The 22,005-nt window shown below is 36.4% G+C and overlaps 1 protein-coding gene across 1 annotated transcript in view; it reads left to right on the top strand.

Moving 5' to 3' along the window:
* YIPF7 (Yip1 domain family member 7) overlaps window positions 1-22,005 on the top strand; it is a 56,141-nt gene that overhangs the window by 20,157 nt on the left and 13,979 nt on the right. Inside the window, 1 exon segment of the mRNA XM_058430028.1 lies at window positions 8,318-8,434. Coding sequence (XP_058286011.1) covers window positions 8,319-8,434 — 116 coding nt within the window. The 5' untranslated portion in view covers window position 8,318.

Here is a 22,005-nt window from a genome sequence, read left to right on the forward strand (position 1 = left end):
TCTGGCCTCTTCTTATAAGATTACTAATCTCATTCATGAGGGCTCCATCCTCATGACTTAGTAACTTCCCAAAGACTCCACCTCCAGATACCATCACATTAGGTTAGATTTCAATGTATGGATTTGGTAGGGGGACAAGGGGAGGGCATAAACATTCAGCCTATAACACTTTTTAAAAATTTTATTTATTTATTTTTTATAAAGGTGGGGTCTCACTATATTGCCCAGGCTAGCCTCAAACTCCTGGGCTCAAGTGATCCTCCCACCTCAGCCTCCAAAATTGCTAGGATTACAGGTATGAGCCACAGCACCCAGCCAGTCCATAACAATTAATGAGAACTTCCACCCCAATCCCACTAAGCCGCAACGCCCTTTCACCATATATCCTGAGAGCAGTCCTCCCTTATCCCAGGAGTGACTTTCCCCAAATATGTATCAGACCATAAGACCAGGTGGCAGGGTTATTTCTCTGGCACTTAGAAAAGCAGCATCATTACAGTAGGGGGATGGCTGCTTTTCTATTTATTACAAAGCCTGAATCTCTGAGGGTCTCAGGAATCTTCTGCCTTTCATATGAGTGAGCTGTCCTGGTGCACGACGGAAAGACTGCGATGGTCTAAAATCATTTTTTTCACTACATACTCATCGACCTTATCACAGAAATTTTACCCAGGCTCTGGCAGGAGGTTGACTCCAAGCATTAGTTTTTCACATTGTGGCATGTTTATCCTTTTATAAACCTTCATATGTCATTTTGCTGGGATTGTGGGACAACTTTCTGGCCTAGTGACACTTTAAACCAGACAGTCAACTATAATTTTTTTAAAAGAAGATTCAATTGTATTTAAAACATTATTTTGTCATGCTATACGCTACTTTCCCTAGCTCAGGTTTGTGTATGAAACATAAATACTGCAAGGCAGAGAGTTTTCCTTTAAAGAGCTCCCCATATAAAGGCAATGTTTGAGTAAATGTTCAAATTAAGTTAAAATTCTAAGCTGTAAGCCATTAGCTTCTACTATCAAAAGAAGGTAGAGATACTCTTTATGAAATAGAATTTGCATATTGACAATTACATTAAAAACATACTATATCTGGTCACTTTCCTCAAACTATTTTAATAACTCTCACCTGCTGATCATAATAAAGTTTTCACAATAAACTTGGAATACTTTGACAAAAATCTTAATAATGGTGCAATTGCATAGGCCATGAAATAGCAATGTTGTCATAAAAAACATAATTATGACACAACATTGTGAAGAATTTCACCTTTGTTTGCTAGAGGAAATATGGTTAACATAAACATACGTCCTTACTGAGCAGTACCTAAAGGATTTTAGTCAAAATAGTAAGTAATACTTGGACAATAAAGTCAGTTTTTACTTTTCTTATTAGAAATTTTATTTTTTTATTGTAAAATAAGACATGAATGCTAAGGAAACTTTGAATCTCTAATTGCAATCTCTCTATAAGACAGAGTATTTGCAAATATCCAGTCTCCTATCTTCTTTTGATAAAATAACTTTATTCAGATTTATGTAATATCAAAGCAGAAAAAAATGTATTGAATGATTGTAAATAATGAACACAAGAGTAAATTTGGATGCTTGCTGTTGATCCAGTTTCATCATCACCTAGAAACATAATCAAACAGGTCACATTTATTGACAATTTACTACTTGCCAGCTACCATACTCAATTGTACCTTTTGCAAAATTCTATCTAATCCTCATATTTTATACTGAAGTTTATATACACACATAAAAGTTATATATTCATTAATTAATAATCTTGATATATTGTGAAACATGGAAAAATAGAATTAAGTGGATGAGATAAAGATGAAATAAACAGTACCTAAGAGGTAAAAATAAGTTTTATTCCTTTTTACTGATGAAGGAACTAAATATCTATGTGATTAGATAACTTGTGGAAGAATGTGTGTAATTCCTGGGAAAGACTTCCTATGAAAATTAATTACATCAATTTGCTAAATGGATATAAATTTGACTTCTTATTACATATTTAAGTGACTATTATAATAATATGGTTACTAAGAATGTACAACTCAATTACTGCTCGTATCAACTTTCATAATCTCAGGTGTAAATTATATTTTTGCTAACAAAACATATTGCCAAACTAAAAACTTAATAAGAATTCAGCAATAACTCTGCTAGAATGCAATGTTTTCTGTAAAGACAAATAAAGTCTTTACAGGAAACAAAAAGTGGAAATTAAGAAGAAATAGTCAAGTAAAGTCAAAGATAATTATGATAGTATTAATGAAGCAAAATCCTTTAATTTTCTTTTCTTTGCTTGCCATAGAACATATTGAGCTCTTTAAAATTCATGCAGTGCAACAGAATTTTATGCCCATTTTCATGTGTCTCTGTAATATGCAGGGCTGTAGTTTCAGGCTTATAAAATAGAAGCAGCAGGGTCTTTAAAAGGCAGATGATCAGGAACAAATCTTATGTGGTACTAACAGAAAGAGCATTTAAAGAATACTGATAAAATGCATTAAAAATAATGCAAAACAGAATGCATTCTATTCTTCTCTGAATTAATGCAAATGTGCATTAAATTGCAATACAGATTGCCAGAATAAAGTAATTACATGATAAACACTGGTAACAAACAACCTGTTTCTCTGTCAGCAGAGGTAGAAAATGATGACATATTTTTCTTTTGGTTTATTGGCAGCTCTATTCAGCTGAAAATATTTGGGGTAGAGGGATACAAATAAACATCATTTAGTGTTCCTAAATAGATACATTCATAACACCAGAGTTCTGGGCAGCCATACATAATTTTTTTTTTTTTTTTTTTGAGACGGAGTCTCGCTCTTTCACCCAGGCTGGAGTGCAGTGGTGCGATCTCGGCTCACTACAGGATCCGCCCCCCCGGGGTTCACGCCATTCTCCTGCCTCAGCCTCCCGCGTAGCTGGGACTACAGGCGCCCACCACCTCGCCCGGCTAATTTTTTGTATTTTTAGTAGAGACAGGGTTTCACCGTGTTAGCCAGGATGAGTAATCAAAGAAAACTGAGCGAGTGAGAGAATTGATGCTTCAGACTAGGTTCTTTCACATACTAACTGTGTGACTGCACAAATCAATTTGCTTCTCTGAGCCTCCATTTTTATATCAGAGGACTGCAGTGATGAATGTTGCAATTTTGCATTATACTTAGATTGATAGACATCAACTAAAATATTGGATTCTGAGTATGCAGTATTAATAATAGTTATCATTCATCCATACATCAAGCCATTCATTATTTAACTTAACACAAATATGTATGCATAACTGTCAGGTATATGGCAAATTGTTGTCAATATATCTATTGAGCAACTCACAGACTCTACAACATGTGACAGATCACCAGAGAGATGCTAAGAAACTATGGAGGGAAATTCTTACTGATTCCTACTGCTAATTGCAGTTAGCAACCACAGAAGAATCTTTCCTGATTTTGTCAAGACATTAAAGGTGTATTTTTACAGTCTTTTTAAGTGAGCTTTGTTATCTCCTACCAATCTGCTACTGTGAAAGTGTTATTTCACTTTTTAAAATAATTACAAAGAGAATTATAAGTGGGAGAAAATGGTGACTTCAACCAGGCAGTGGAGATGGAGGAAATTGTTTAGTGAGAGATATATTTAAGAGACAGAATTGATAGAATTTGTTGAAAAATTAGATGATTTCTGACTTGAGTGGGTGCTTTGTGATGTCATTTCTTGAAATAGAGAAGACAGTGTTGGGTTGGGAAGGGTAGAGACTTTAAGAATCCGGTTTGGATTATGTTAAGTTTGAAATGTCTATCAAATAGTCTGATCCTGAGAAGAAAGGTCAAGGATGCATATGTAACTTTTGGAATTGTCTATATATGGATAATATATAAAGCCATGGGAATAGATAGGATCAACTTAAGAGAGAGTTCAGAGAGAGAACTGAGGGAGAGAAGGAAAGGATGAAGGTAAGGAGAGAGGAGGGAGAGAAAAGAAAATGAGAAGGAAGGAAAAGAAAGTGGCTATGAGTAGAACGCAGGGCGTTTTTACATCAGGTGAGAAACTTCATGCACATAATGCGGTCTTTTTGGTCATTGAGGACACAGAAACAATTACTAAAACAGATGAGTTAAAATAATTGATGACACTGTGACTATATGTAATATCAATCTACACTCTGTTCTTCAACACGTGCTACAGCAATCAGATAACTCATTAATGGAAAAAACCCACTTAAATGTATATTTTGTAGATACACAGTGTTATATCCATAACAATAGCTTTAAAATATTCTTGCATATGCATTAATGGTCCATTAATGCACTTCTAAAGAGACTGAAGTCATTTTGTCTTCAATGTTCATGGTTTAAATTCACTTGAGGCTGAGATTAATTTTTTTATATGCCATTTCCAGTCCATATATTCCTGCAATTCATTTAATCGAGCCAGGATTTTATGAAGGAAACTGTGTTGAAAAGTACAACATCACAAAATAAGTTTAAAATGTATCTAAATGGACTAAGATAAAATAATATTATCTTTGGTAGGCTTTCTGTGGAATTTATATGTCAAAAAAATGTACTGTAAATCTCTGCTGTTTTAGAAAAGGACCTATGTTCTCACATAAAGAACTTTGAAAGAAGGAATAGAAAAGATAATAATCAAAATTTGGCCACTATATAACAATGTGGTCTTTTCCTATGGCATGATGCACTAGAATGGAAAAATTGACAGAATTCTAGAAATCATCCTCAGTAACTGCCTTTTCCTTCTTCCTCCTATTCGATAGAAACTGAATCCTATTAAATCTTTTCCAAACATCTTCTGTATTTGTTCAGTGCTCTACCTATATATTGGACCTTCCTCAGTTCATATAACTCATCATAATTTTCCTGAACTGAATTTTCTTTTTGCTGATATTACTGCTTCAGTATTAACCCCTGTAATTCATCTTTTCCTCAGTTGCCATGACTTTTATACCAGTTCTCCTTCCACTGCTACTCTAGTTCAGGCCACTCACATCTCATGCCTGTGTTATTGTAACATTCTCTTCCTAACCAGGCTCCCTCTTCCGCTTGTGAGTAATACGGAATCATCACATTTTATACAACCCTAGAATGACATTTCATTTCAATTATAGTAACCTTTAGACTCTTTACCAAATCCTGCAGGCTCCTTTTTGATCCAGCCTCTGTTCATACCTGTGACCTCATCTCCTTCAACTTTTCTCTAATTCAAAAATCCCTAGCAACGTTGGTTTTTCTTTCTAAACCAGAAACCACGAAACTCCTTGCCATCTGAAAGTCTTTGCTTGAAATGTTCTTCACGTAGTCTGTAAAGCAACTTCTTCATTATCATCCATCAGATCTCTATCCAAATGACCCTCTTAAGAAGCCTTCCCTGAGTACTCAAATCCTCTCCCCTTTGCACTCTCCATCTTAACAGTATATTCTATTGTATAATTTCTGAAATTATCTTCGATAATGTGAGTTCTGAACTCAGTCAGGTTTCAAACATTGTCTTTTTCACCTACTAGCTAATGACCTTGGGAAAATTATTCAATCTCCATTTATTTTTTGGTAAAATGGGATAATAATACCTCATCAGGTTGTTACAAAAATTAAATGACTTAAAGTTTGTAGAACAATGCCCAGTTATTCATTATTATTAGTTGTAGGTGTAGCAAAATCAGTACTAAGATGTAACTCTTTAAATGTTCAGTTTGCTTGTTTCTGAAACCCTGGCATCTACAGCAGAGTCTGGAACTCAACAGTACGCCCTTGATAAATGTGTGACCAATTGTTGCCTAACTAGTGATGTAGGAAGGGCAGCTGTGTTTAAAGACATTCAAATTTCAAATGCTTTTAAACAATGTGGAAAAAAATTACTCCAGCATTCTGCCGTTGGCTCCAGTTGAAGATTCTTAAGTGCCAAATTATCTGCCTTTGGACAGAAAATTTCACTTACTGAGATTTGGATACATGGGAAGTCTTAAGTCCTAGAAAAGAGAATCAGCATGAAGCAAACCACAGGGGACTTGACTTCCAACCATGAGATTAATATTAGGGATGAGAACACCAGATCTAGATAGAATTGATAGTATTAGCTAGGTTACTTGGGTCAGAACCAGAAAGCAGGCTCCCAGCAGTGACCCAGTGATACAGAGAAGGGCCAATTCAGGGAGCTTCCTGAGGTGGGGATGGGCCTAACACCTTCCAGTGGTTAGGATTGGCTCGATAATGGTACAGAACCTGTCTGTCAAGTAAGAAGCACTAGATCCCATTAGCATATCCATCTTGGCCTCTGCTGGAAAAGTAGGAAGCAGGAAAAAAGTCAGAGGCAGACCGTAATTAGTCTTCTTAAATATTGCTCATATAAATAGAATAGCTCTAATTTAGATAAAATTGACCACGACTCATTTTCATTTTGGTGCTGAGATCTTCACGATAAGATCATGTGCCATATTTTGATTTTTACTGCATATTATTAGGAAATCCATGAAATGGAAGGGACATCGAGGCCTCTTACTTTTTAAGTGCTTGCCTCAAATAAATAATCTTACCTCAGAGTTTAATAGACATGTACAAAAGGGAATTGTATCTATCTTTCCACAATTTCCATATTATCAAATTGTATGTCTGTAACACTGTTCACTGTGTTTGTAAACCATAATAAGTGTTATAAGATACTGTATTTGGCTTTTGGCAGGCTTTTTTATTTTTGACTGTAGCATCTGCTCAGGGTGTCAGAATACAAATTTAGAAAGGTATATATATAGCCAGCATGTCATCTTTTCACCAACGGATTTGCTTTAAATTTCTCACGCAAAGCTACATTTACTGGAGGCTCTTTCCGTAAAAAATAAACAGAGGTATGTGTCTGATCCTTCTAAAAGGCTTGGCATTTAAACAAAATACAAAGCTCGGTTATGTAAGGACTGTAGTACCAATAGTCATGTTACATAAAGCTTTGCACGTTATGAAAATTTAATGTATTCTTAATAAATTACTCTCTATGCTTTATAATAGCGTATTTTCACGTGTTGAGAAAGTTATGCTATTACATTTTAAGTTCTTTAAATTATAAATTGTTAAAAGATTTGTCACTAAGTCCTGATTTTAGTTTACATAACTCATAGCTACTTTTATACACATTACTAATGAAAAATCTTGATTTCTTACATCAGATGTATGAATCGCTGCATCTAATTTTAGAGAAGCTTTTTGTGTTTTTATTGAACTGAACAAATTTGATATATTTGACAATTGTTACTTGAATATTTCTGATTAATGATGCCCTTAGAGTTGAGGCTGTTTATGCAATTTCATCTGAGATTTTTATAAGTAGTATTCCATAGATTATTATAAGTATATGGATTACTCCTGGCGATTTTTAAATCCACTCTTAAAATAAGAAGGTTTTCAAAGAAAAATAAAGAATTAAATGTTGGGTTGAATAACCGCATTTGTCCAGTTGAAAAGAGTATCTTCTCTATTCTCTACTTTTTATCCAAAGAGCCACTATTACCTCTCTAATGTCCTCTTCTCCCACACCTCTTCCTTCTCTCAGTTAATTATTTTTCCCTCTGGTATTCCTGGCCATTAGGTCTAATTCAAAAACAATCATTCCTCTTTATTCCCAGAAGTGAGTGAAAACTATAGAGAGAATGTATAGAACAAAAGTCTCCCCTTAGCAGGATTGAGTCTTTTTCTCTCTGACTCAGCCAGAAGCCCAGGTGCAGTATCCAGAGCAAAAGAAAAATGAAAATATTCCAAACACTTTTTAAGAATTGCCAAGTAGAACAAGGAAATGGGTTTGTAGGGTTTTGGTTTTACTTTGGGAAGGAGTATTATTATTATCAGCCATTTGCAGATAATAATCCTTGCTATGAGAGTGTGTGTGTGTGTATGTGTGTGCGCCTGCTTAAAGTGAGAAACACATCGTTTTAGGGAAATCCTTCTAGATGTGTCCTAAGTTTTAAGCTTTTTCTCTTAAATTACTAAGAATAAGATATTTGGAGAAGATTAGTTCTTTCAGATGAATTAAAGTCAACTTTATTAAAAGCCACAGTCCAGGTTGTGAAAACTTCAGAAAAAGTAGTTGAAGATAACACATTCTGTAAATAACTTTCTAGTATATATTTCTATACCCTTCCCCCAATACTTTATTGACCCCATTCAAAGGACATCTTGTTTTCTGATAGGTATCCAGCCATGATCACATTGTCAGTTGATCTTTGTAAATATCTCAAACTAAGTTTTACTGACTCATGAACTTATTAAAAACATACTCTTATTTTTCAGGATGTCAAACTTGGCACAATTTGACTCTGATTTTTACCAGTCTAATTTTACTATTGACAACCCGGAGCAGAGTGGTGATGATTCCAATGCCTATGGAAATCTTTATGGATCTAGAAAGTAAGTACTTAATATTGTTCTTTTTTTTTTTTTTGACAGAGTCTCACTCTGTCACCCACATATAGTAAAAACTCAATATATTGCAGTTATTATGAAAGTTGAAGGGTCTGACCCTTCTTGCCCTCTAACCTGGACCCACAAAAAAAGTCCAAGAAAGCAACTAATTAACAAAATACAGTATACTTAAGTGACTTTAGGTAACAAAGTGTCAATTGCTTTTGTAAGGCTGGAGTGCAGTGGTGCAATCTTGGCTCACTGCTGTCTCTGCCTCCTGGGTTCAAGCGATTCTGTGCCTCAGGCTCCCATGTAGCTAGGATTATAGGCGTGTGCCACCATGCCTGGCTATTTTGTTTTTTTAATGTTTAGTAGAGACGAGATTTGGCCATGTTGCCCAGACTGGCCTTGAGCTCGTGAGCTCAAGTGATCCGCCCCACTGGGCCTCCCAAAGTGTTTGGATTATAGGCATTAGTCACTGCACTGAGCTGTATTGTTCTTGTTTTAAGAAGTCTTAATATTATGGCAGGATTTCTAGAGAGGGAGGTTTCCTTGGGAAAAGCCAACATTTGCCTCAACATATCTCAGTAAATTGCCCAAGAAGAAATGTCAGGAAAGGGCAGAGAAATTCATCAAGTTCTCCATGAATCCCCTTTATCACCTCAGCCTGAGCCAAGTGAATGGCTTGTCTCCTCTTTTCAAATTATCACTTAACAGGGAGCTGGGATACAGGTAATGGGCAAACAGAATGCATTTTCCTTTTGCCTAATATTTTCCAGGGCACTTCTTGAGAAACAGATTTCATTTAATTTAATAAGCATTTATTGAGATTCTGCTTGTGTTTCAGAAATTAAGAAGGGCACTGCAAATCCAAATATAACGATGAAATTCATAGTTTTTTCTCTCATGCAATTTAATATTTTTATGTTGAAGAATTGGGCAATTAAATATGCAATTTAAAGTATGAAAAATGCCATGACGGAATCAAGGTAAACATGTCAAAATATGATAGTTATTTGAGGTAAAAACTCAACTTGGGTTGAAAATGAAACAAAATGATTAAGAATTTGATAGTGGCAAAATATGGCATTTAGAGTAAGAAGAATTTGGTTCAAATTCTGGCTTTGGCATTTTTCGTCTGTGATATTACCTTCTCTGACTGTCTTAATCTGGAAAATAAAGATATTAATAATACCTACTTAATGGAATTGTTATGAAAAAAATTATGATAATATGTAGAAAAGTGTGTGTTAAAGTAAAACCACTATATAAACAGTATTTATTCATATAAATATGACTTACAAAAGCAATTGACACTTTGTTACCTAAAGTCACTAAAGTATACTGTATTTTGTTAAATAGTTGCTTTCTTGGAATTTTTTTTTGTGGGTCTAGGTTAGAGGGCAAGAAGAGTCAGACTCTTCAACTTTCATAATAACTACAATATATTGAGTTTTTATTATATGTTAGGAACTGTTCTGAAATTATATAAATTAACTCATTGGATCCTCAATTATATACATTAACTCACTGGAGCACCATATGAGTTAGGCACTACAGGTTGAACATCCCAAATCCAAAATTAGAAATCTAAAATGTCCCGAAATCCAAAACTTTTTGAACACTGACATGTGCTCAAAGGAAGTGCTCAGTGAGGCATTTCAGATTTCTAATTTTCAGATTAAGGATGCTCAACCAGTATGTGTTCTGTAAATATTCAAAAATCTGTAAAAATCTGAAATCTAAAACACTCTGGTCCCAAGCATTTCAGATAAAGGATACTCAACTTGCACTGTCATCCCCATTTTGCATGAGAAGACAGACACACAGAGAAATTAAGAGACTTTCTCAAGGTTATACATCTAGTAAGAAATGGGGTTAGGATTTTAGCTCAAGGTTGTTTGATTAGGGCTATAACTAGTGTGAGCATATGACTTATTATAAAATAAAGACTTTTTAAGTGTAAAATTCGTGCTATTGTAATAATGTTGGGATAATAGGAATAAACTGTTCCATAAATTAGGATATGTGGTATATTTCAAATGTATTAATTTTTGAAGCTTTGTTATACACACACACACATACATGCACACACCTTAAAAGCTCCAAATAGAAAGAGGAAAAGACAGAATACATATAACAGGCAGTGGGGAGTCTTCTGTTCCTACTCTGCCCAGAAAAAAATGGACTCTCTTTTTACTGACTGATCACTCCGACAGGTATAAGCAAATAGATGCTGCTTTCCAGATAGGGAAACGTACTGAGATATAATTTTTTTTAGGCTGGAAAAGTTGAATATCTGGAATTGTATCTAATTCACACTCCTATGCTATCCTGCCTAGAACTAGTCAGGCTGCCTTTTATGATTTACACTTTGAAAGGTGAAAACAAAAAAAAACAGGAAAATGTTTGAGGCACAGGGAGTAGTTTGAGCACTAAAGTATACAAAGGTGATCCCTCTAAATTTGCAATCCACAATGAAAGCTATCTACTAAGCTTTTTAAGCTCTGTTCTGTTTTGTAGAAAGGAACTAGTTGCCTTAAACGTTCTGTTTCTTTGCTCCACTTTCTTTTCCAGATAAGATTAGCATTTGGGTAGCATTGATATTTTCAGATTAAATTCAACTAAAATGTACAATAAGGGAGAAAAAACTTTCTCCCTAAGCAAGGACTCATGGACCGCGACTTTATCCACCCACCCCACGCACTCTAATTTTCTTTTTCTGTTTGACTGAACATTTCCTAGAAATCAAAATGACAAAGAGATGGAAATTAATGTAGCCAGATGAGGAAAGCTCATAATTTTACAGTACCAGGTTGATGGCCTACCCTGCATCAGATGCTTAGCATTTAAGTCCAAGTCCTGATTTGGATGCAGCAACATTTAAATTCCGATTCACACTGTGCATCTCAGGAATTAGGAAAGAGCATAGTAGCTGTGGTAGTTTTATGAGGTACATAAAAAACATGGAGTCAGGTCAGTGATTTACTCTGTATATCAAAGGAAATCCAGAGATTTGATCTTTTATTCATACCATGAATAGTTCAATTAAAATATGCCTCAAATCAGAACAAGATGATGATCATCCTGGCAAAAGATGTAGGAACCTAGAGAATAGTTATAATCAGTCATTCAGCTTCTGTTTCTCTGTCTCTGTCTTTGCCTCTCTCTTTCATTCTCTCTCTTCCTTCATCCCTGTCCACAGTATATAAGAGCTCATTTTAAAAAGCCTGTTTGGCTCAATGGTGTACTGATCTGAAAGCTGGCTGACTGTGCTCACTAAGACAATGAAGATACTTATATTTAAAAACAAGTTTTCTTATTTTAGAATGAACAGTAGGATCATTATCTTTTTAAAAACATAATCATTCAGCCATTCAGATAGGGATAATTTCCAACCATCTATAACTAGTTACTGAGGCTATATTTTTCCACCTTTTGGAATGTGAAATCTATTCATATTATTTGGAAAAAAGAAATAGATACTGTTGCAGAAAGGTGTGAACAACTGGAAAAATTCCTTTGAGTGGTTTGGTAGGACTTTAACAGATAAATATTGAATCATCATCTTTTCTGAATCCTCAGACGTGATCTTCTAGTATTTCAAACACAGTTAAGGCATCACTGTGCACCCAGCTAGACCAACCAGAGTCTAGGAATGTTGCAGAAGCCAGCTCTCCCAGCTACCACTCCCTGACTCATGCTACCACCAAACTCATCCTATTTGATAAGGTCTTACCAAGGGCACTTAGATTGCCTAAGTTTACAAGCTTAATCGGAAATTTACATAGATAAGTTACACAGATATGGTTTTGAATCAGCTATGTTTAACTAGTTAATTCTGTGTTGCCTCTGGAATTAATAAACACCAAAAAGTTGTGAGCTGTTCTTGTTAAACATTTTCCTTGACCCCACCAACATCTCTGCTTTTAGAAAACTATCAGATATCTAATTGTATCCAGTATAGAATTTGGAAAATATAGAAACATATGAAGAAAATATTAAAGTCACTTCAAATCTTGTTTCCAAGACATGACTATTATTAACAATTTGGTGTACTTCCTTGCTGCCTTTATTCTATTTTCCTATGAACGTGTATATTATATATATATTTAAAAATAAAATACTATTTTTCAATGAATGTATATGTATTTATGAGTACTTATAAATGAAACTTGCTGATTGTTTTAAAGGAGCCCTACAGTCACTTCTCTGTAGTTTGAAGTGATTTTTAAAGGAAGAGGAGGTGTTTACTAACAAAGCTAAAGTTTAAATTCAACCAGCCAGAGTTCAATGTTTCTTTTGATCTAATTCAGTTAACATTTATTTTATCTGTAATAATGTGCTGAATTTGAAATTATCACAATTTCAGTATTTATCTTTCAATAGAGCTAATGGAGACATTGTGTAATACAGAAGAAGAGTTACATTTTCTTGGCATATTCTGCAAAAGTCTTATTGTGTGTGAGGTACAAATATATAACTTTAACATCTTAAATATTGAGCATATTAATCTGACTCATTACATTACCTCTAATAAGTTAATTGTCAAGGACTATAGGCTTAATAGAGCAAATGGTGATGTGTCCAGATCCATTATCTCACAGACTTTTTTCATGGAAGGATATTGTAGGCTTGAAAGATGTCTCTAAGAATATATGAAAACTCATTGGCATAGCCATTCAGAGTTGGTGCCACTTAGTAACAAAAGGAAAGTACCAGAAGACATAGGGGACTAAATGTAAATTCACAATATGTGTTTAAAATTAAGGTTGTTCATATAAATTTTTAGAAAAAAAACCCTAAAACATAAGAATTGGGTTATTTACTGTATCAGGCCATTCCCACACTGCTATGAAGAAATTCTTGAGACTGGGTAATTTATAAAGCAAAGAGGTTTAATTGGCTCATAGTCCCACAGGCTGTAGAGGAAGCATGGCAGCAGCTGCTTCTGGGGAGGCCTCAGGGAGCTTTTACTCATGGTGGAAGGCAAAGCAAGAGCAGGAGTCTCACATGGCAGGAGCAGGACCAAGAGAGAGTGGGGAGGTGCTGCACATCTTTAAATAACCAGATATCATAATAACTTTATCACGAGAGCAGCAATGGGGGACAGTGCTAAACCATCTATGAGAAACCACCTCCATGGTCCAGTCACTTCCCACTAGGCCTCACCTCCAGCTGGGGATTGCATTTCAACGTGAGATTTGGGTGGGGACACAGATCCAGACCATAGCCTTCTACCCCTGGACCCTCCCAAATCTCATGTCCTCACATTTCAAAGTGCAAATTAAGCCTTCCCAACAGTTCCCCAAAGTCTTAACTCACTCCAGCATTAACTCAAAAGTCCAAGTCTAAAGTCTTACCTGAGACAAGTCTAGTCCCTTCTGCCTATGATCATGTAAAATCAAAAACAAATTAGTAACTTCCAAGATACAATGGAGGTGTAGGCATTCTAAAAGGGGTAAATTGGCCAAAAAAAAGGAAATGCCCCATGCAAGTTTAAAACCCAGCAGTGCAGTCATTAAATCTTAAAGCAAATTTGTCCAACCCACAGCCCACAGGCTGTGTGCAGGCAATGGTGGCTTTAATGTGGCCCAACACAAATTCATAAACTTTCTTTAAACATTATGAGATACTTTTGCAATTTTTTTAGCTCATCCACTATCGTTAGTGTTGGTATATTTTATGTGTTCCAACACAATTCTTCTTTTTCCAGTGTGGCCCAGGGAAGCCAAAAGATTGGACACCCCTGTCTTAAACCTTCAAAATAATTTCATTTGACTTCATGTCCTACATCCGGGTCACACTGATGCAAGAGGTAGGCTCCCAAGGCCTTGGGCAGCTCCAACCCTGTGGCTTTGCAGGGCACAGCCTCTGTGGTTGCTCTCAAGTTCTGGTGATGAATGTCTGAGGCTTTTCTAGATGCAGGTTGCAAGCTTCTGGGGGATCTACCATTCTGGGGTCTGGATAATGATGGCCCTCTTCTCACACAGCTGCACTGTGAGGGACTCTGTGTGGAGAATCTGTGTGGGGGCTTCAACCCCTCTTTTTCATTCCACACTTCCCTAGTAGAGGTATTCCATGAGGGCTCCACCCCTGCAGCAGGCTTCTTCTTGGACATCCAGGCTATTCCATAAATCCTCTCGAATCTAGGTGGAGGCTTTCAAGCCTCAACTCTTGCACTCTGTGCACCTGCATGTTTTACACTATGTGGAAGCCACCAAGACTTATGGCTTGCATCCACTGAAGCAGTGAGCTGTAACTGGGTTCATTTGCCCCAAGGCTGGAGCTGGAGTGGCCAGAATGCAGGGAGCAATGTCCTGAGGCTATGAAGGGAAGTGGGGTCCTGGGCCTGGCCCATGAAACCATTCTTCCCTCCTAGGCCTCTGAGCCTGTGATGGGAGGGACTGCCACAAAGGTCACTTAAAGGCCTTTGAGTCCTTTTCCTGTTTTCTTGGCTAATAGCACATGGCTCCTTTTTTTAACTTATGCAATTTTTTGTAGCCTGCTTGAATTCCTCCTTTGAAGATGGGCTTTTCTTTTCTACCATTTGGCCATTCTGCAAATCTTCCTAACTTTTACACTCTGATTCCTTTTAAAATATAATTTCAAGTTTCAGATCATTTCTTTGCTCACACATGTAAACATAGGTTGTTAGAAGCAGCCAGGTCATATCTTGAATGCTTTACTGGTTAGAAATTTCTTCCACTAGATGCCCTAAACCATCATTCTCACTTTTAAAGTTTCACACATCCCTAGAGAAGGGGCACAATGCACCCAGGCTCTTTGCTAAAGCATAGCAAAAGTGACTTTTACTCCAGTTCCCACTAAGTTTCTCATCTCCCTCTGAGATCTCAGCCTAGACTTCATTGTCCATATCATGGACAGCATTTTGATCATAACAATTTAACGAGTCTTTAGGAAGTTCCAAATTTTTCCTCATCTTCCTGTCTTCTTCTGAGCCCTCCGCACTCTTCTGACATCTACCTGTTACCCAGTTCCAAAGCCACTTCCACATTTCCAAGTATCTTTATAGCAATGCCCCCACTCCTCAGTACCAATTTCTTGTATTAGGCCATTCTTGCACTACCATAAAGGAATACCTGAAACTGGATAATTTATAAAGAAAAGAGATTTAATTGACTCGTGGTTCCACAGGCTGAACAGGAAGCATGGCAACAGCTGCTCCTGGGGAGGCCACAGGGAGCTTTTACTCATGGTGGAAGGCAAAGGAGCATCATCTCACATGACAGGAGCAGGATCAAGAGAGAGAGGTGGGAAGTGCTACACACTTTTAAACAATCAGATCTCATGAGAACTCTATCATGAGAACAGCCAGGGGGATGGTGGTAAACCATTCATGAGAAATTGCCCCCATAATTCAATCACCTCCCACTAGGCCCCACCTCCAGCATTGGGGATTACATTTCAACATGAGATTTGGGTGGCGACACAGATCCAAACCATATCATTTACAGATTTTTTGGATCATACTTTGGACTAATCATGTGATTCTTTTAGTATTGGTTATGCTTTTTTATTGAGATGCAACGTTTAATATTACAATGATGGTATACAAAGATATAAGATAAGAAAGATATAATTTAAATTTAGATAGTTATCAAAGGTGAGCATGGTAATTTTATACATAGTTATGTGTTTTCCTTTATGTGACAAATTTTAACATTTTACTTTCTTAAATAAGTGGTAGAGGAATTTTAATATTATACCCCCATTACAATAAGGACAATGGAATCCAAGCTCCTGAGAATTTTTTTCTGTAAAATTTTGTTTCTCTTTGAAGAGGATGGTCAAAGTTACTACCTGAAATAGTCCACTCATTCACAGAGGTTGCTTTGCAGCTAATAACTGTGAAGGTTGTGTTTACTCAAGCCTGATTAGTAGCACCTGACATGAGTTATGGTGAGGCCAGACAAGTACGGCAATGACATAGTCTTACCTAGACATTGGTCCATTTAGTCATCTTTATGTGTCCCTTTCATTTTTCTGGAAAGGCTTACATTAAAAAATAGCTATTGGGGGATTTTTGTCAACAAAAAAGCCATTCAGATTCCTATTTCTAATTTGTTTCTACCAGTATTTTTGACGGTGTGCCTATTTTTCTGGAAAATAGATTAGGAATATTACATATGGCTAAGTGAACAATAATAGCAGGTAATCACCATACATTCTGGCAGGTTCAAATATTATTACACCAGGATCTTGCTCTTGATGAGCATACATTTGAGTTAGTACATGATTAAGTGTACATCTCCCCCCCTCTATATCTGTGGCTTTATTTTCCTAAATAAGTTATTCTTTTGGTCAGGCTTACTCACATAATGGAGGTCGAATATGTTATTCTTAGATTTCATATTAAGATTAATGTTTGAAGGAAAGTACTAAAGGCCATTTTGTAAATATTTTATCATGAAGAAATCACAAGGAGTTACCAAGTTCAGAACCTTGGACTGTACATTCCGTTTACACCAAGGGCTTTTGTGAAAGAAACTTAAAACGTGTTACTGGACAGCTCTATGTTTCTTTCCATTCTTTCAGGTAAAAACAATTTAAAATGAATAAAAATAAAAAGCAAAAACATGTCAAAGAGGTATTATGGCTTGGCAAAATTGAATTGCCCATTTTCAAAAAGGGACTCTTTTTTTTTTGTTCAAGATGGCTGACTTGAAGCATTTCAAGCATGTTTTATCCACTTAGAAGAAGCAAAATTGTGTGTAGACAATCACACTTATAATATATTATCCAAGGCAGAACATTGGAATTCAACAGGAAAGTGACAGAAAACACCAAAATCTAGGAAGGGGAAGGAAAATAGGCAGCATATATGGCCAAGACTAGCCAAGAACCAGGAATGACTCTCCAGTACAGGAGAGGGTGAGTGACAGTCTATACGTGGTCCCAATTCTGCTGGGGAATTGCACAATTCAGGTTGTGGGAGAGCACCTTGACTCTCTCAAACCCTAGGTCTAACTTAGAAAGCAACCAGGAAACTGTGAGAAGGAACTGCTTTAGGGAGGGAGCATGCCGTGGGTTCCATGCTGTTTCTGAAACCCAGGCAGCTATAGCAAGACGCCATTCTAGATCTTAGCCCTTAACAGACTGTGTGAAGTCCTGAGATTTCCAGTCCTAGGCGTTAGGGAAACTTAGGCTGCTGTTTGCAGAACCGGGGTGTGAACTAGGGGCTAAGACTAAGAAGCTAGTGTGGCATGGGCTGCAGCCACCAGTGCAGGAAGCAGGTACTGCTCCTCCTACTTGAGCAGGATGAGAGTTGCCATGAAGGCCTAGTGTTGAGCTAAGTGGAGACTCCTATGGACCATGGGCATGAATCGAGGGGCAACAGTTGGGTTGGCTATGACACCTGAGACAGGGCAGTGAACGCTGTCCAGACTGGGGGCTGTAAGAAGGAAGCAAGTCTCTTACTCACTGGCCAAGGCTAAGGCCACTGGGACTGGTCCCACACTTCCCGTGGAGGGACCTCAGTGCAGTGGTGACTACACTTTACCCAAGAATTCCACCGGAGGCCTGAGGACTGTTTCTCCCCAATCTGTCATGGCTGGTGCATGCACTCATGACTGGGGGGCCTGAGTGTAAGCTTGCCCAGTCCAGCTCCATCTGGCTTTGGCCCTCAACCAATAGTAAGTGAGAAAATTGAATCAGCAATAAAAAGTCTCTCAACAAAGAAAACGCCTGGACTGCATGAATTCACAGTCGAATTCTACCAAATGTACAAAAAAGAAATAATACTAATCCTACTGAAACTGTTCCCAAAAATTCAGATGGAGGGAATTTCCTCTTAGTCATTCTACAAGGCCAGTAACACCTGATACCAAAACCAGACAAGGACGCAACAACAACAACAAAAACTAGACCAACAGTTCTGATGAACAGAGATGCAAATATCCTCAACAAAATACTAGCAAACCAAATGCAATAGCACATCAAAAAATAATACGTCATGATTTAGTAGGTTTTATACAACAGATGAAAGGATGATTTAATACATGTAAAGCAATAAATGTGATAAATCACATAAACAGAGCCAAGGACAAAAAACATATGATTATCTCAATGGATGAAGAAAAGCATTTGATAAAATTCAACATCCTTTCATAATAAAAACCCTCAACAAACTAGGAATATAAGGAATGTACCTCAAAATAATAAAGTCTATTTAGGACAAACCCACAGATAACATCATGCTGAATGTGAAAAGTTGAAAGCATTTTTTCTAAGAAAAAATGAAACAAGACAAGAATGCTCACTCTCACCATTCCTGTTCAACATAGTAGTGGAAATCCTATCTAGCGAAATCAGGCAAGTGAGAAAAATAAAAGCCATCCATGTTGGAAATTGGATGATATGATCTTATTTCTAGAAAAACCTAAAGAATTCACCAAAACCTCTTAGAGTTAATAAATGAATTCAGTAAAGCTGTAGGATATAAAATCAACATACAAAATCAGTAGCATTTCTACACAGCAATAACTGTCTAGCTGAGAAAGAAATCAAGAAGGCAATCTCATTTACAATAATTACAAACAAAATTTAGGAATACATTTATTAGCCAAGGAGGTGAAAGATATCTACAAGGAAAATGACAAACACTGATGAAAAAATATTGTGCATGACACAAACAAATGGAAAAACATCTCATGCTCATGGACTGAAAGAATTAATATTGTTTAAATGACCATACGGCCCAAAGCAATCCATAGATTCAATGCAATCACTATCAAAATACCAGCATCATTTTTAACAGAATTAGAAAAAAACTATCCTAAAATTCATACAGAAGGAGAAAAAAAGCCCGAATAGCCAAAGCAATTATGAGAAAAATGAACAAACCTGGAGGCATCTCATTACCTGACCTGAAATTATATTACAAGGCTATAGTAACCAGAACAGCATGGTACTGCTGTAAAAATAGACATATAGATCAATGGAACATAATAGAAAACACATAAATAAAGTCACATATTTACAGCCAACTAGCCGTTGACAAAGCTGAGAACAACATAACCTGGAAAAAGGACACCCTTTTCAATAAATGGTGCTGGGACAATTGGATTGCCATTTGCAGAAGAATTAAACTGGACCTCTATCTCCCACATATACAAAAATAAACTCAAGATGGATTAAAGACTTAAACATAAAACCTAAAACTATAAAAATGCTTGAATAAAACATATGGAAAACTTTTGGACATTGGTCTAGGCAAAGAATTTATGACTAAGACCTCAAAAGCATAGGAAACAAAAACAAAAATAGACAAATGGGATTTAATTAAAAACTTCTGCACAGCAAAAGAAGTAATCAACAGAGCAAAGAGACAGCCAGTAGAATGGGAGAAAATATTTGGAAAATATTCATTTGACAGGGGACTAAAAACCAGATATACAAGGAACTGAACTCAACAGCCAAAAATCCTGAAACAATCCCATTAAAAATTGGGCAAGGAGTAAGGTGGTATTGCGTCATGGTTTTGATTTGAATTTCCCTGATTATTAGTGATGTTGAGCATTTTTTCATATGTTTGTTGGTCACTTGTATATCTTCTTTTGAGAATTGTGTTTATGTCCTTAGCCTACTTTTTGATGGACTGTTTTGCCATCACCTGTCATGGCTAGTACATGCACTCATGACTGGCGGGCCTGAGTGCAAGCTTGCCTAGTCCAGCTCCATCTGGCTTTGGCCTCCAGCCAATAATGATTCAAGATTGAATCAGCAATGAAAACAGCCAACAAACGTCAAAAAAAAAAAAAAAAAATCCCTGAAACTCAACAGCCATAAAACCCCGAAACAATCCCATTAAAAAGTGGGCAAGGAGTAAGGTGCTATCACATCATGGTTTTGATTTGCATTTCCCTGATTATTAGTGACATTGAGCATTTTTTCACATGTTTGTTGGCCATTTATATATCTTCTTTTGAGAATTGTCTGTTTATGTCCTTAGCCCACTTTTTGATGGTAATTTTTTTTTCTTGATAATTTGTTTGAGTTCCTTGTAGATTCTGGATACTAGTCACTTTGGAATACTATTCAGCCATAAAAAGGAATGAATTAATGGCATTTGCAGCAACCTAGATGGAACTGGAGACTATTATTCTAAGTAAAGTAACTCAAGAATGGAAAACCAAACATTGTGTGTTCTCTCTTATAAGTAGGAGCTAAGCTATGAGAATGCAAGGGCATAAGAATAATGCAATGGGCTTTGGGGACTCGAGGGAAAGGGTGGGAGGGGTGTGAAGAATAAAAGACTACAAATTGGGTTCAGTGTATACTGCTCAGGTGATGGGTACACCAAAATCTCATAAATCACCATTAAAGAACTTACTGATGTAACCAAATACCACCTGTTCCCCCAAAACCTATGGAAATACAAATTTTTTTTTAAAAAAGAAAAAAGTGGGCAAGAATATGAATAGACATTTTTCAAAAGAAGACATACGAATGGCCAACAAGTATACGAAACAATGCTCAACATCACTAATCATCAGAGAAATGAATATTCAAACAACAGTGAGATATCATCTTCCCCCAGTCAGAATGGCTATTATTAAAACGACAAAAAGTAACAGATGTTAATGAGGATGTAGAGAAAAGAGAACTCTTACACACTGTTGGTGGGAATGTAAATTATTAGCCTCTATGGAAAGCAGTATGAAGATTTCTCAAAGAACTAAAAATAGAATGACTATTTCATCAAGCAATCCCACTACTGGGTATATATCCAAAGGAAAAGAAGTCAATATATCAAAAAGATACCTTCACTCATATGTTTATTGAAGCACTATTCACAATAGCAAAGATATGAAATTAACCTAGTATCCACCAATGGATGAATGATTAAGGAAAATATGGTATATATACAATGAAATACCATTCAGCCATGGAAAGAATAAAATCATATCATTTACAACAATATAGATGGAAATGGAAATCACTATCTTAAGTGAAACAAACCAGGCACAGAAAATCAAATATCACATGTTCTTACTCATAAACGTGGTAAAAATACGTACACATGGAGGTATAGAGTAGAATCATTGGCAATTGATACTTGGAAGGGTGAGGGGGTAGGAGAGGAGTGATGAGAAATTAGTTAATGCATATAATGAATGTTATTTGGGTTTCGGATACCCTAAAAGCTCTAATTTGACCACTACACAATCTATGCACGTAACAAAATTTTATATGTGCCCCATAAATTTGTACAAATAAAATAGACACTAAAGCCAACTAGATAATACATTTAGCTAGGAACTCAGAGACAATTCTATTGGCAATGACTGTCTCGGAATGGCTAGAACTGAAGTGTATTTCCTTATGCACAGCAATTAGTGTATGTATTTATTTTTCCTATCAGTTGACTATACTATTAAAATTATAATTTTTCCTGGCTGCTTCCACATATTTGGAGGGGCTTCATGGCTGGAGACTGTCCCTGAAGATAAGTTAAAAATCATCACTGTGTGGCGAGCAGATCACTGCTCAGAAAGCTTCACACCAGAGTCCAGCACCTGCAGTGTTATTTTGTGTTACTGGACAAGTCGTTT

Source organism: Hylobates moloch, unplaced genomic scaffold (assembly GCF_009828535.3).
Source record: "Hylobates moloch isolate HMO894 unplaced genomic scaffold, HMol_V3 SCAFFOLD_17, whole genome shotgun sequence".
Taxonomy (NCBI): domain Eukaryota; kingdom Metazoa; phylum Chordata; class Mammalia; order Primates; family Hylobatidae; genus Hylobates; species Hylobates moloch.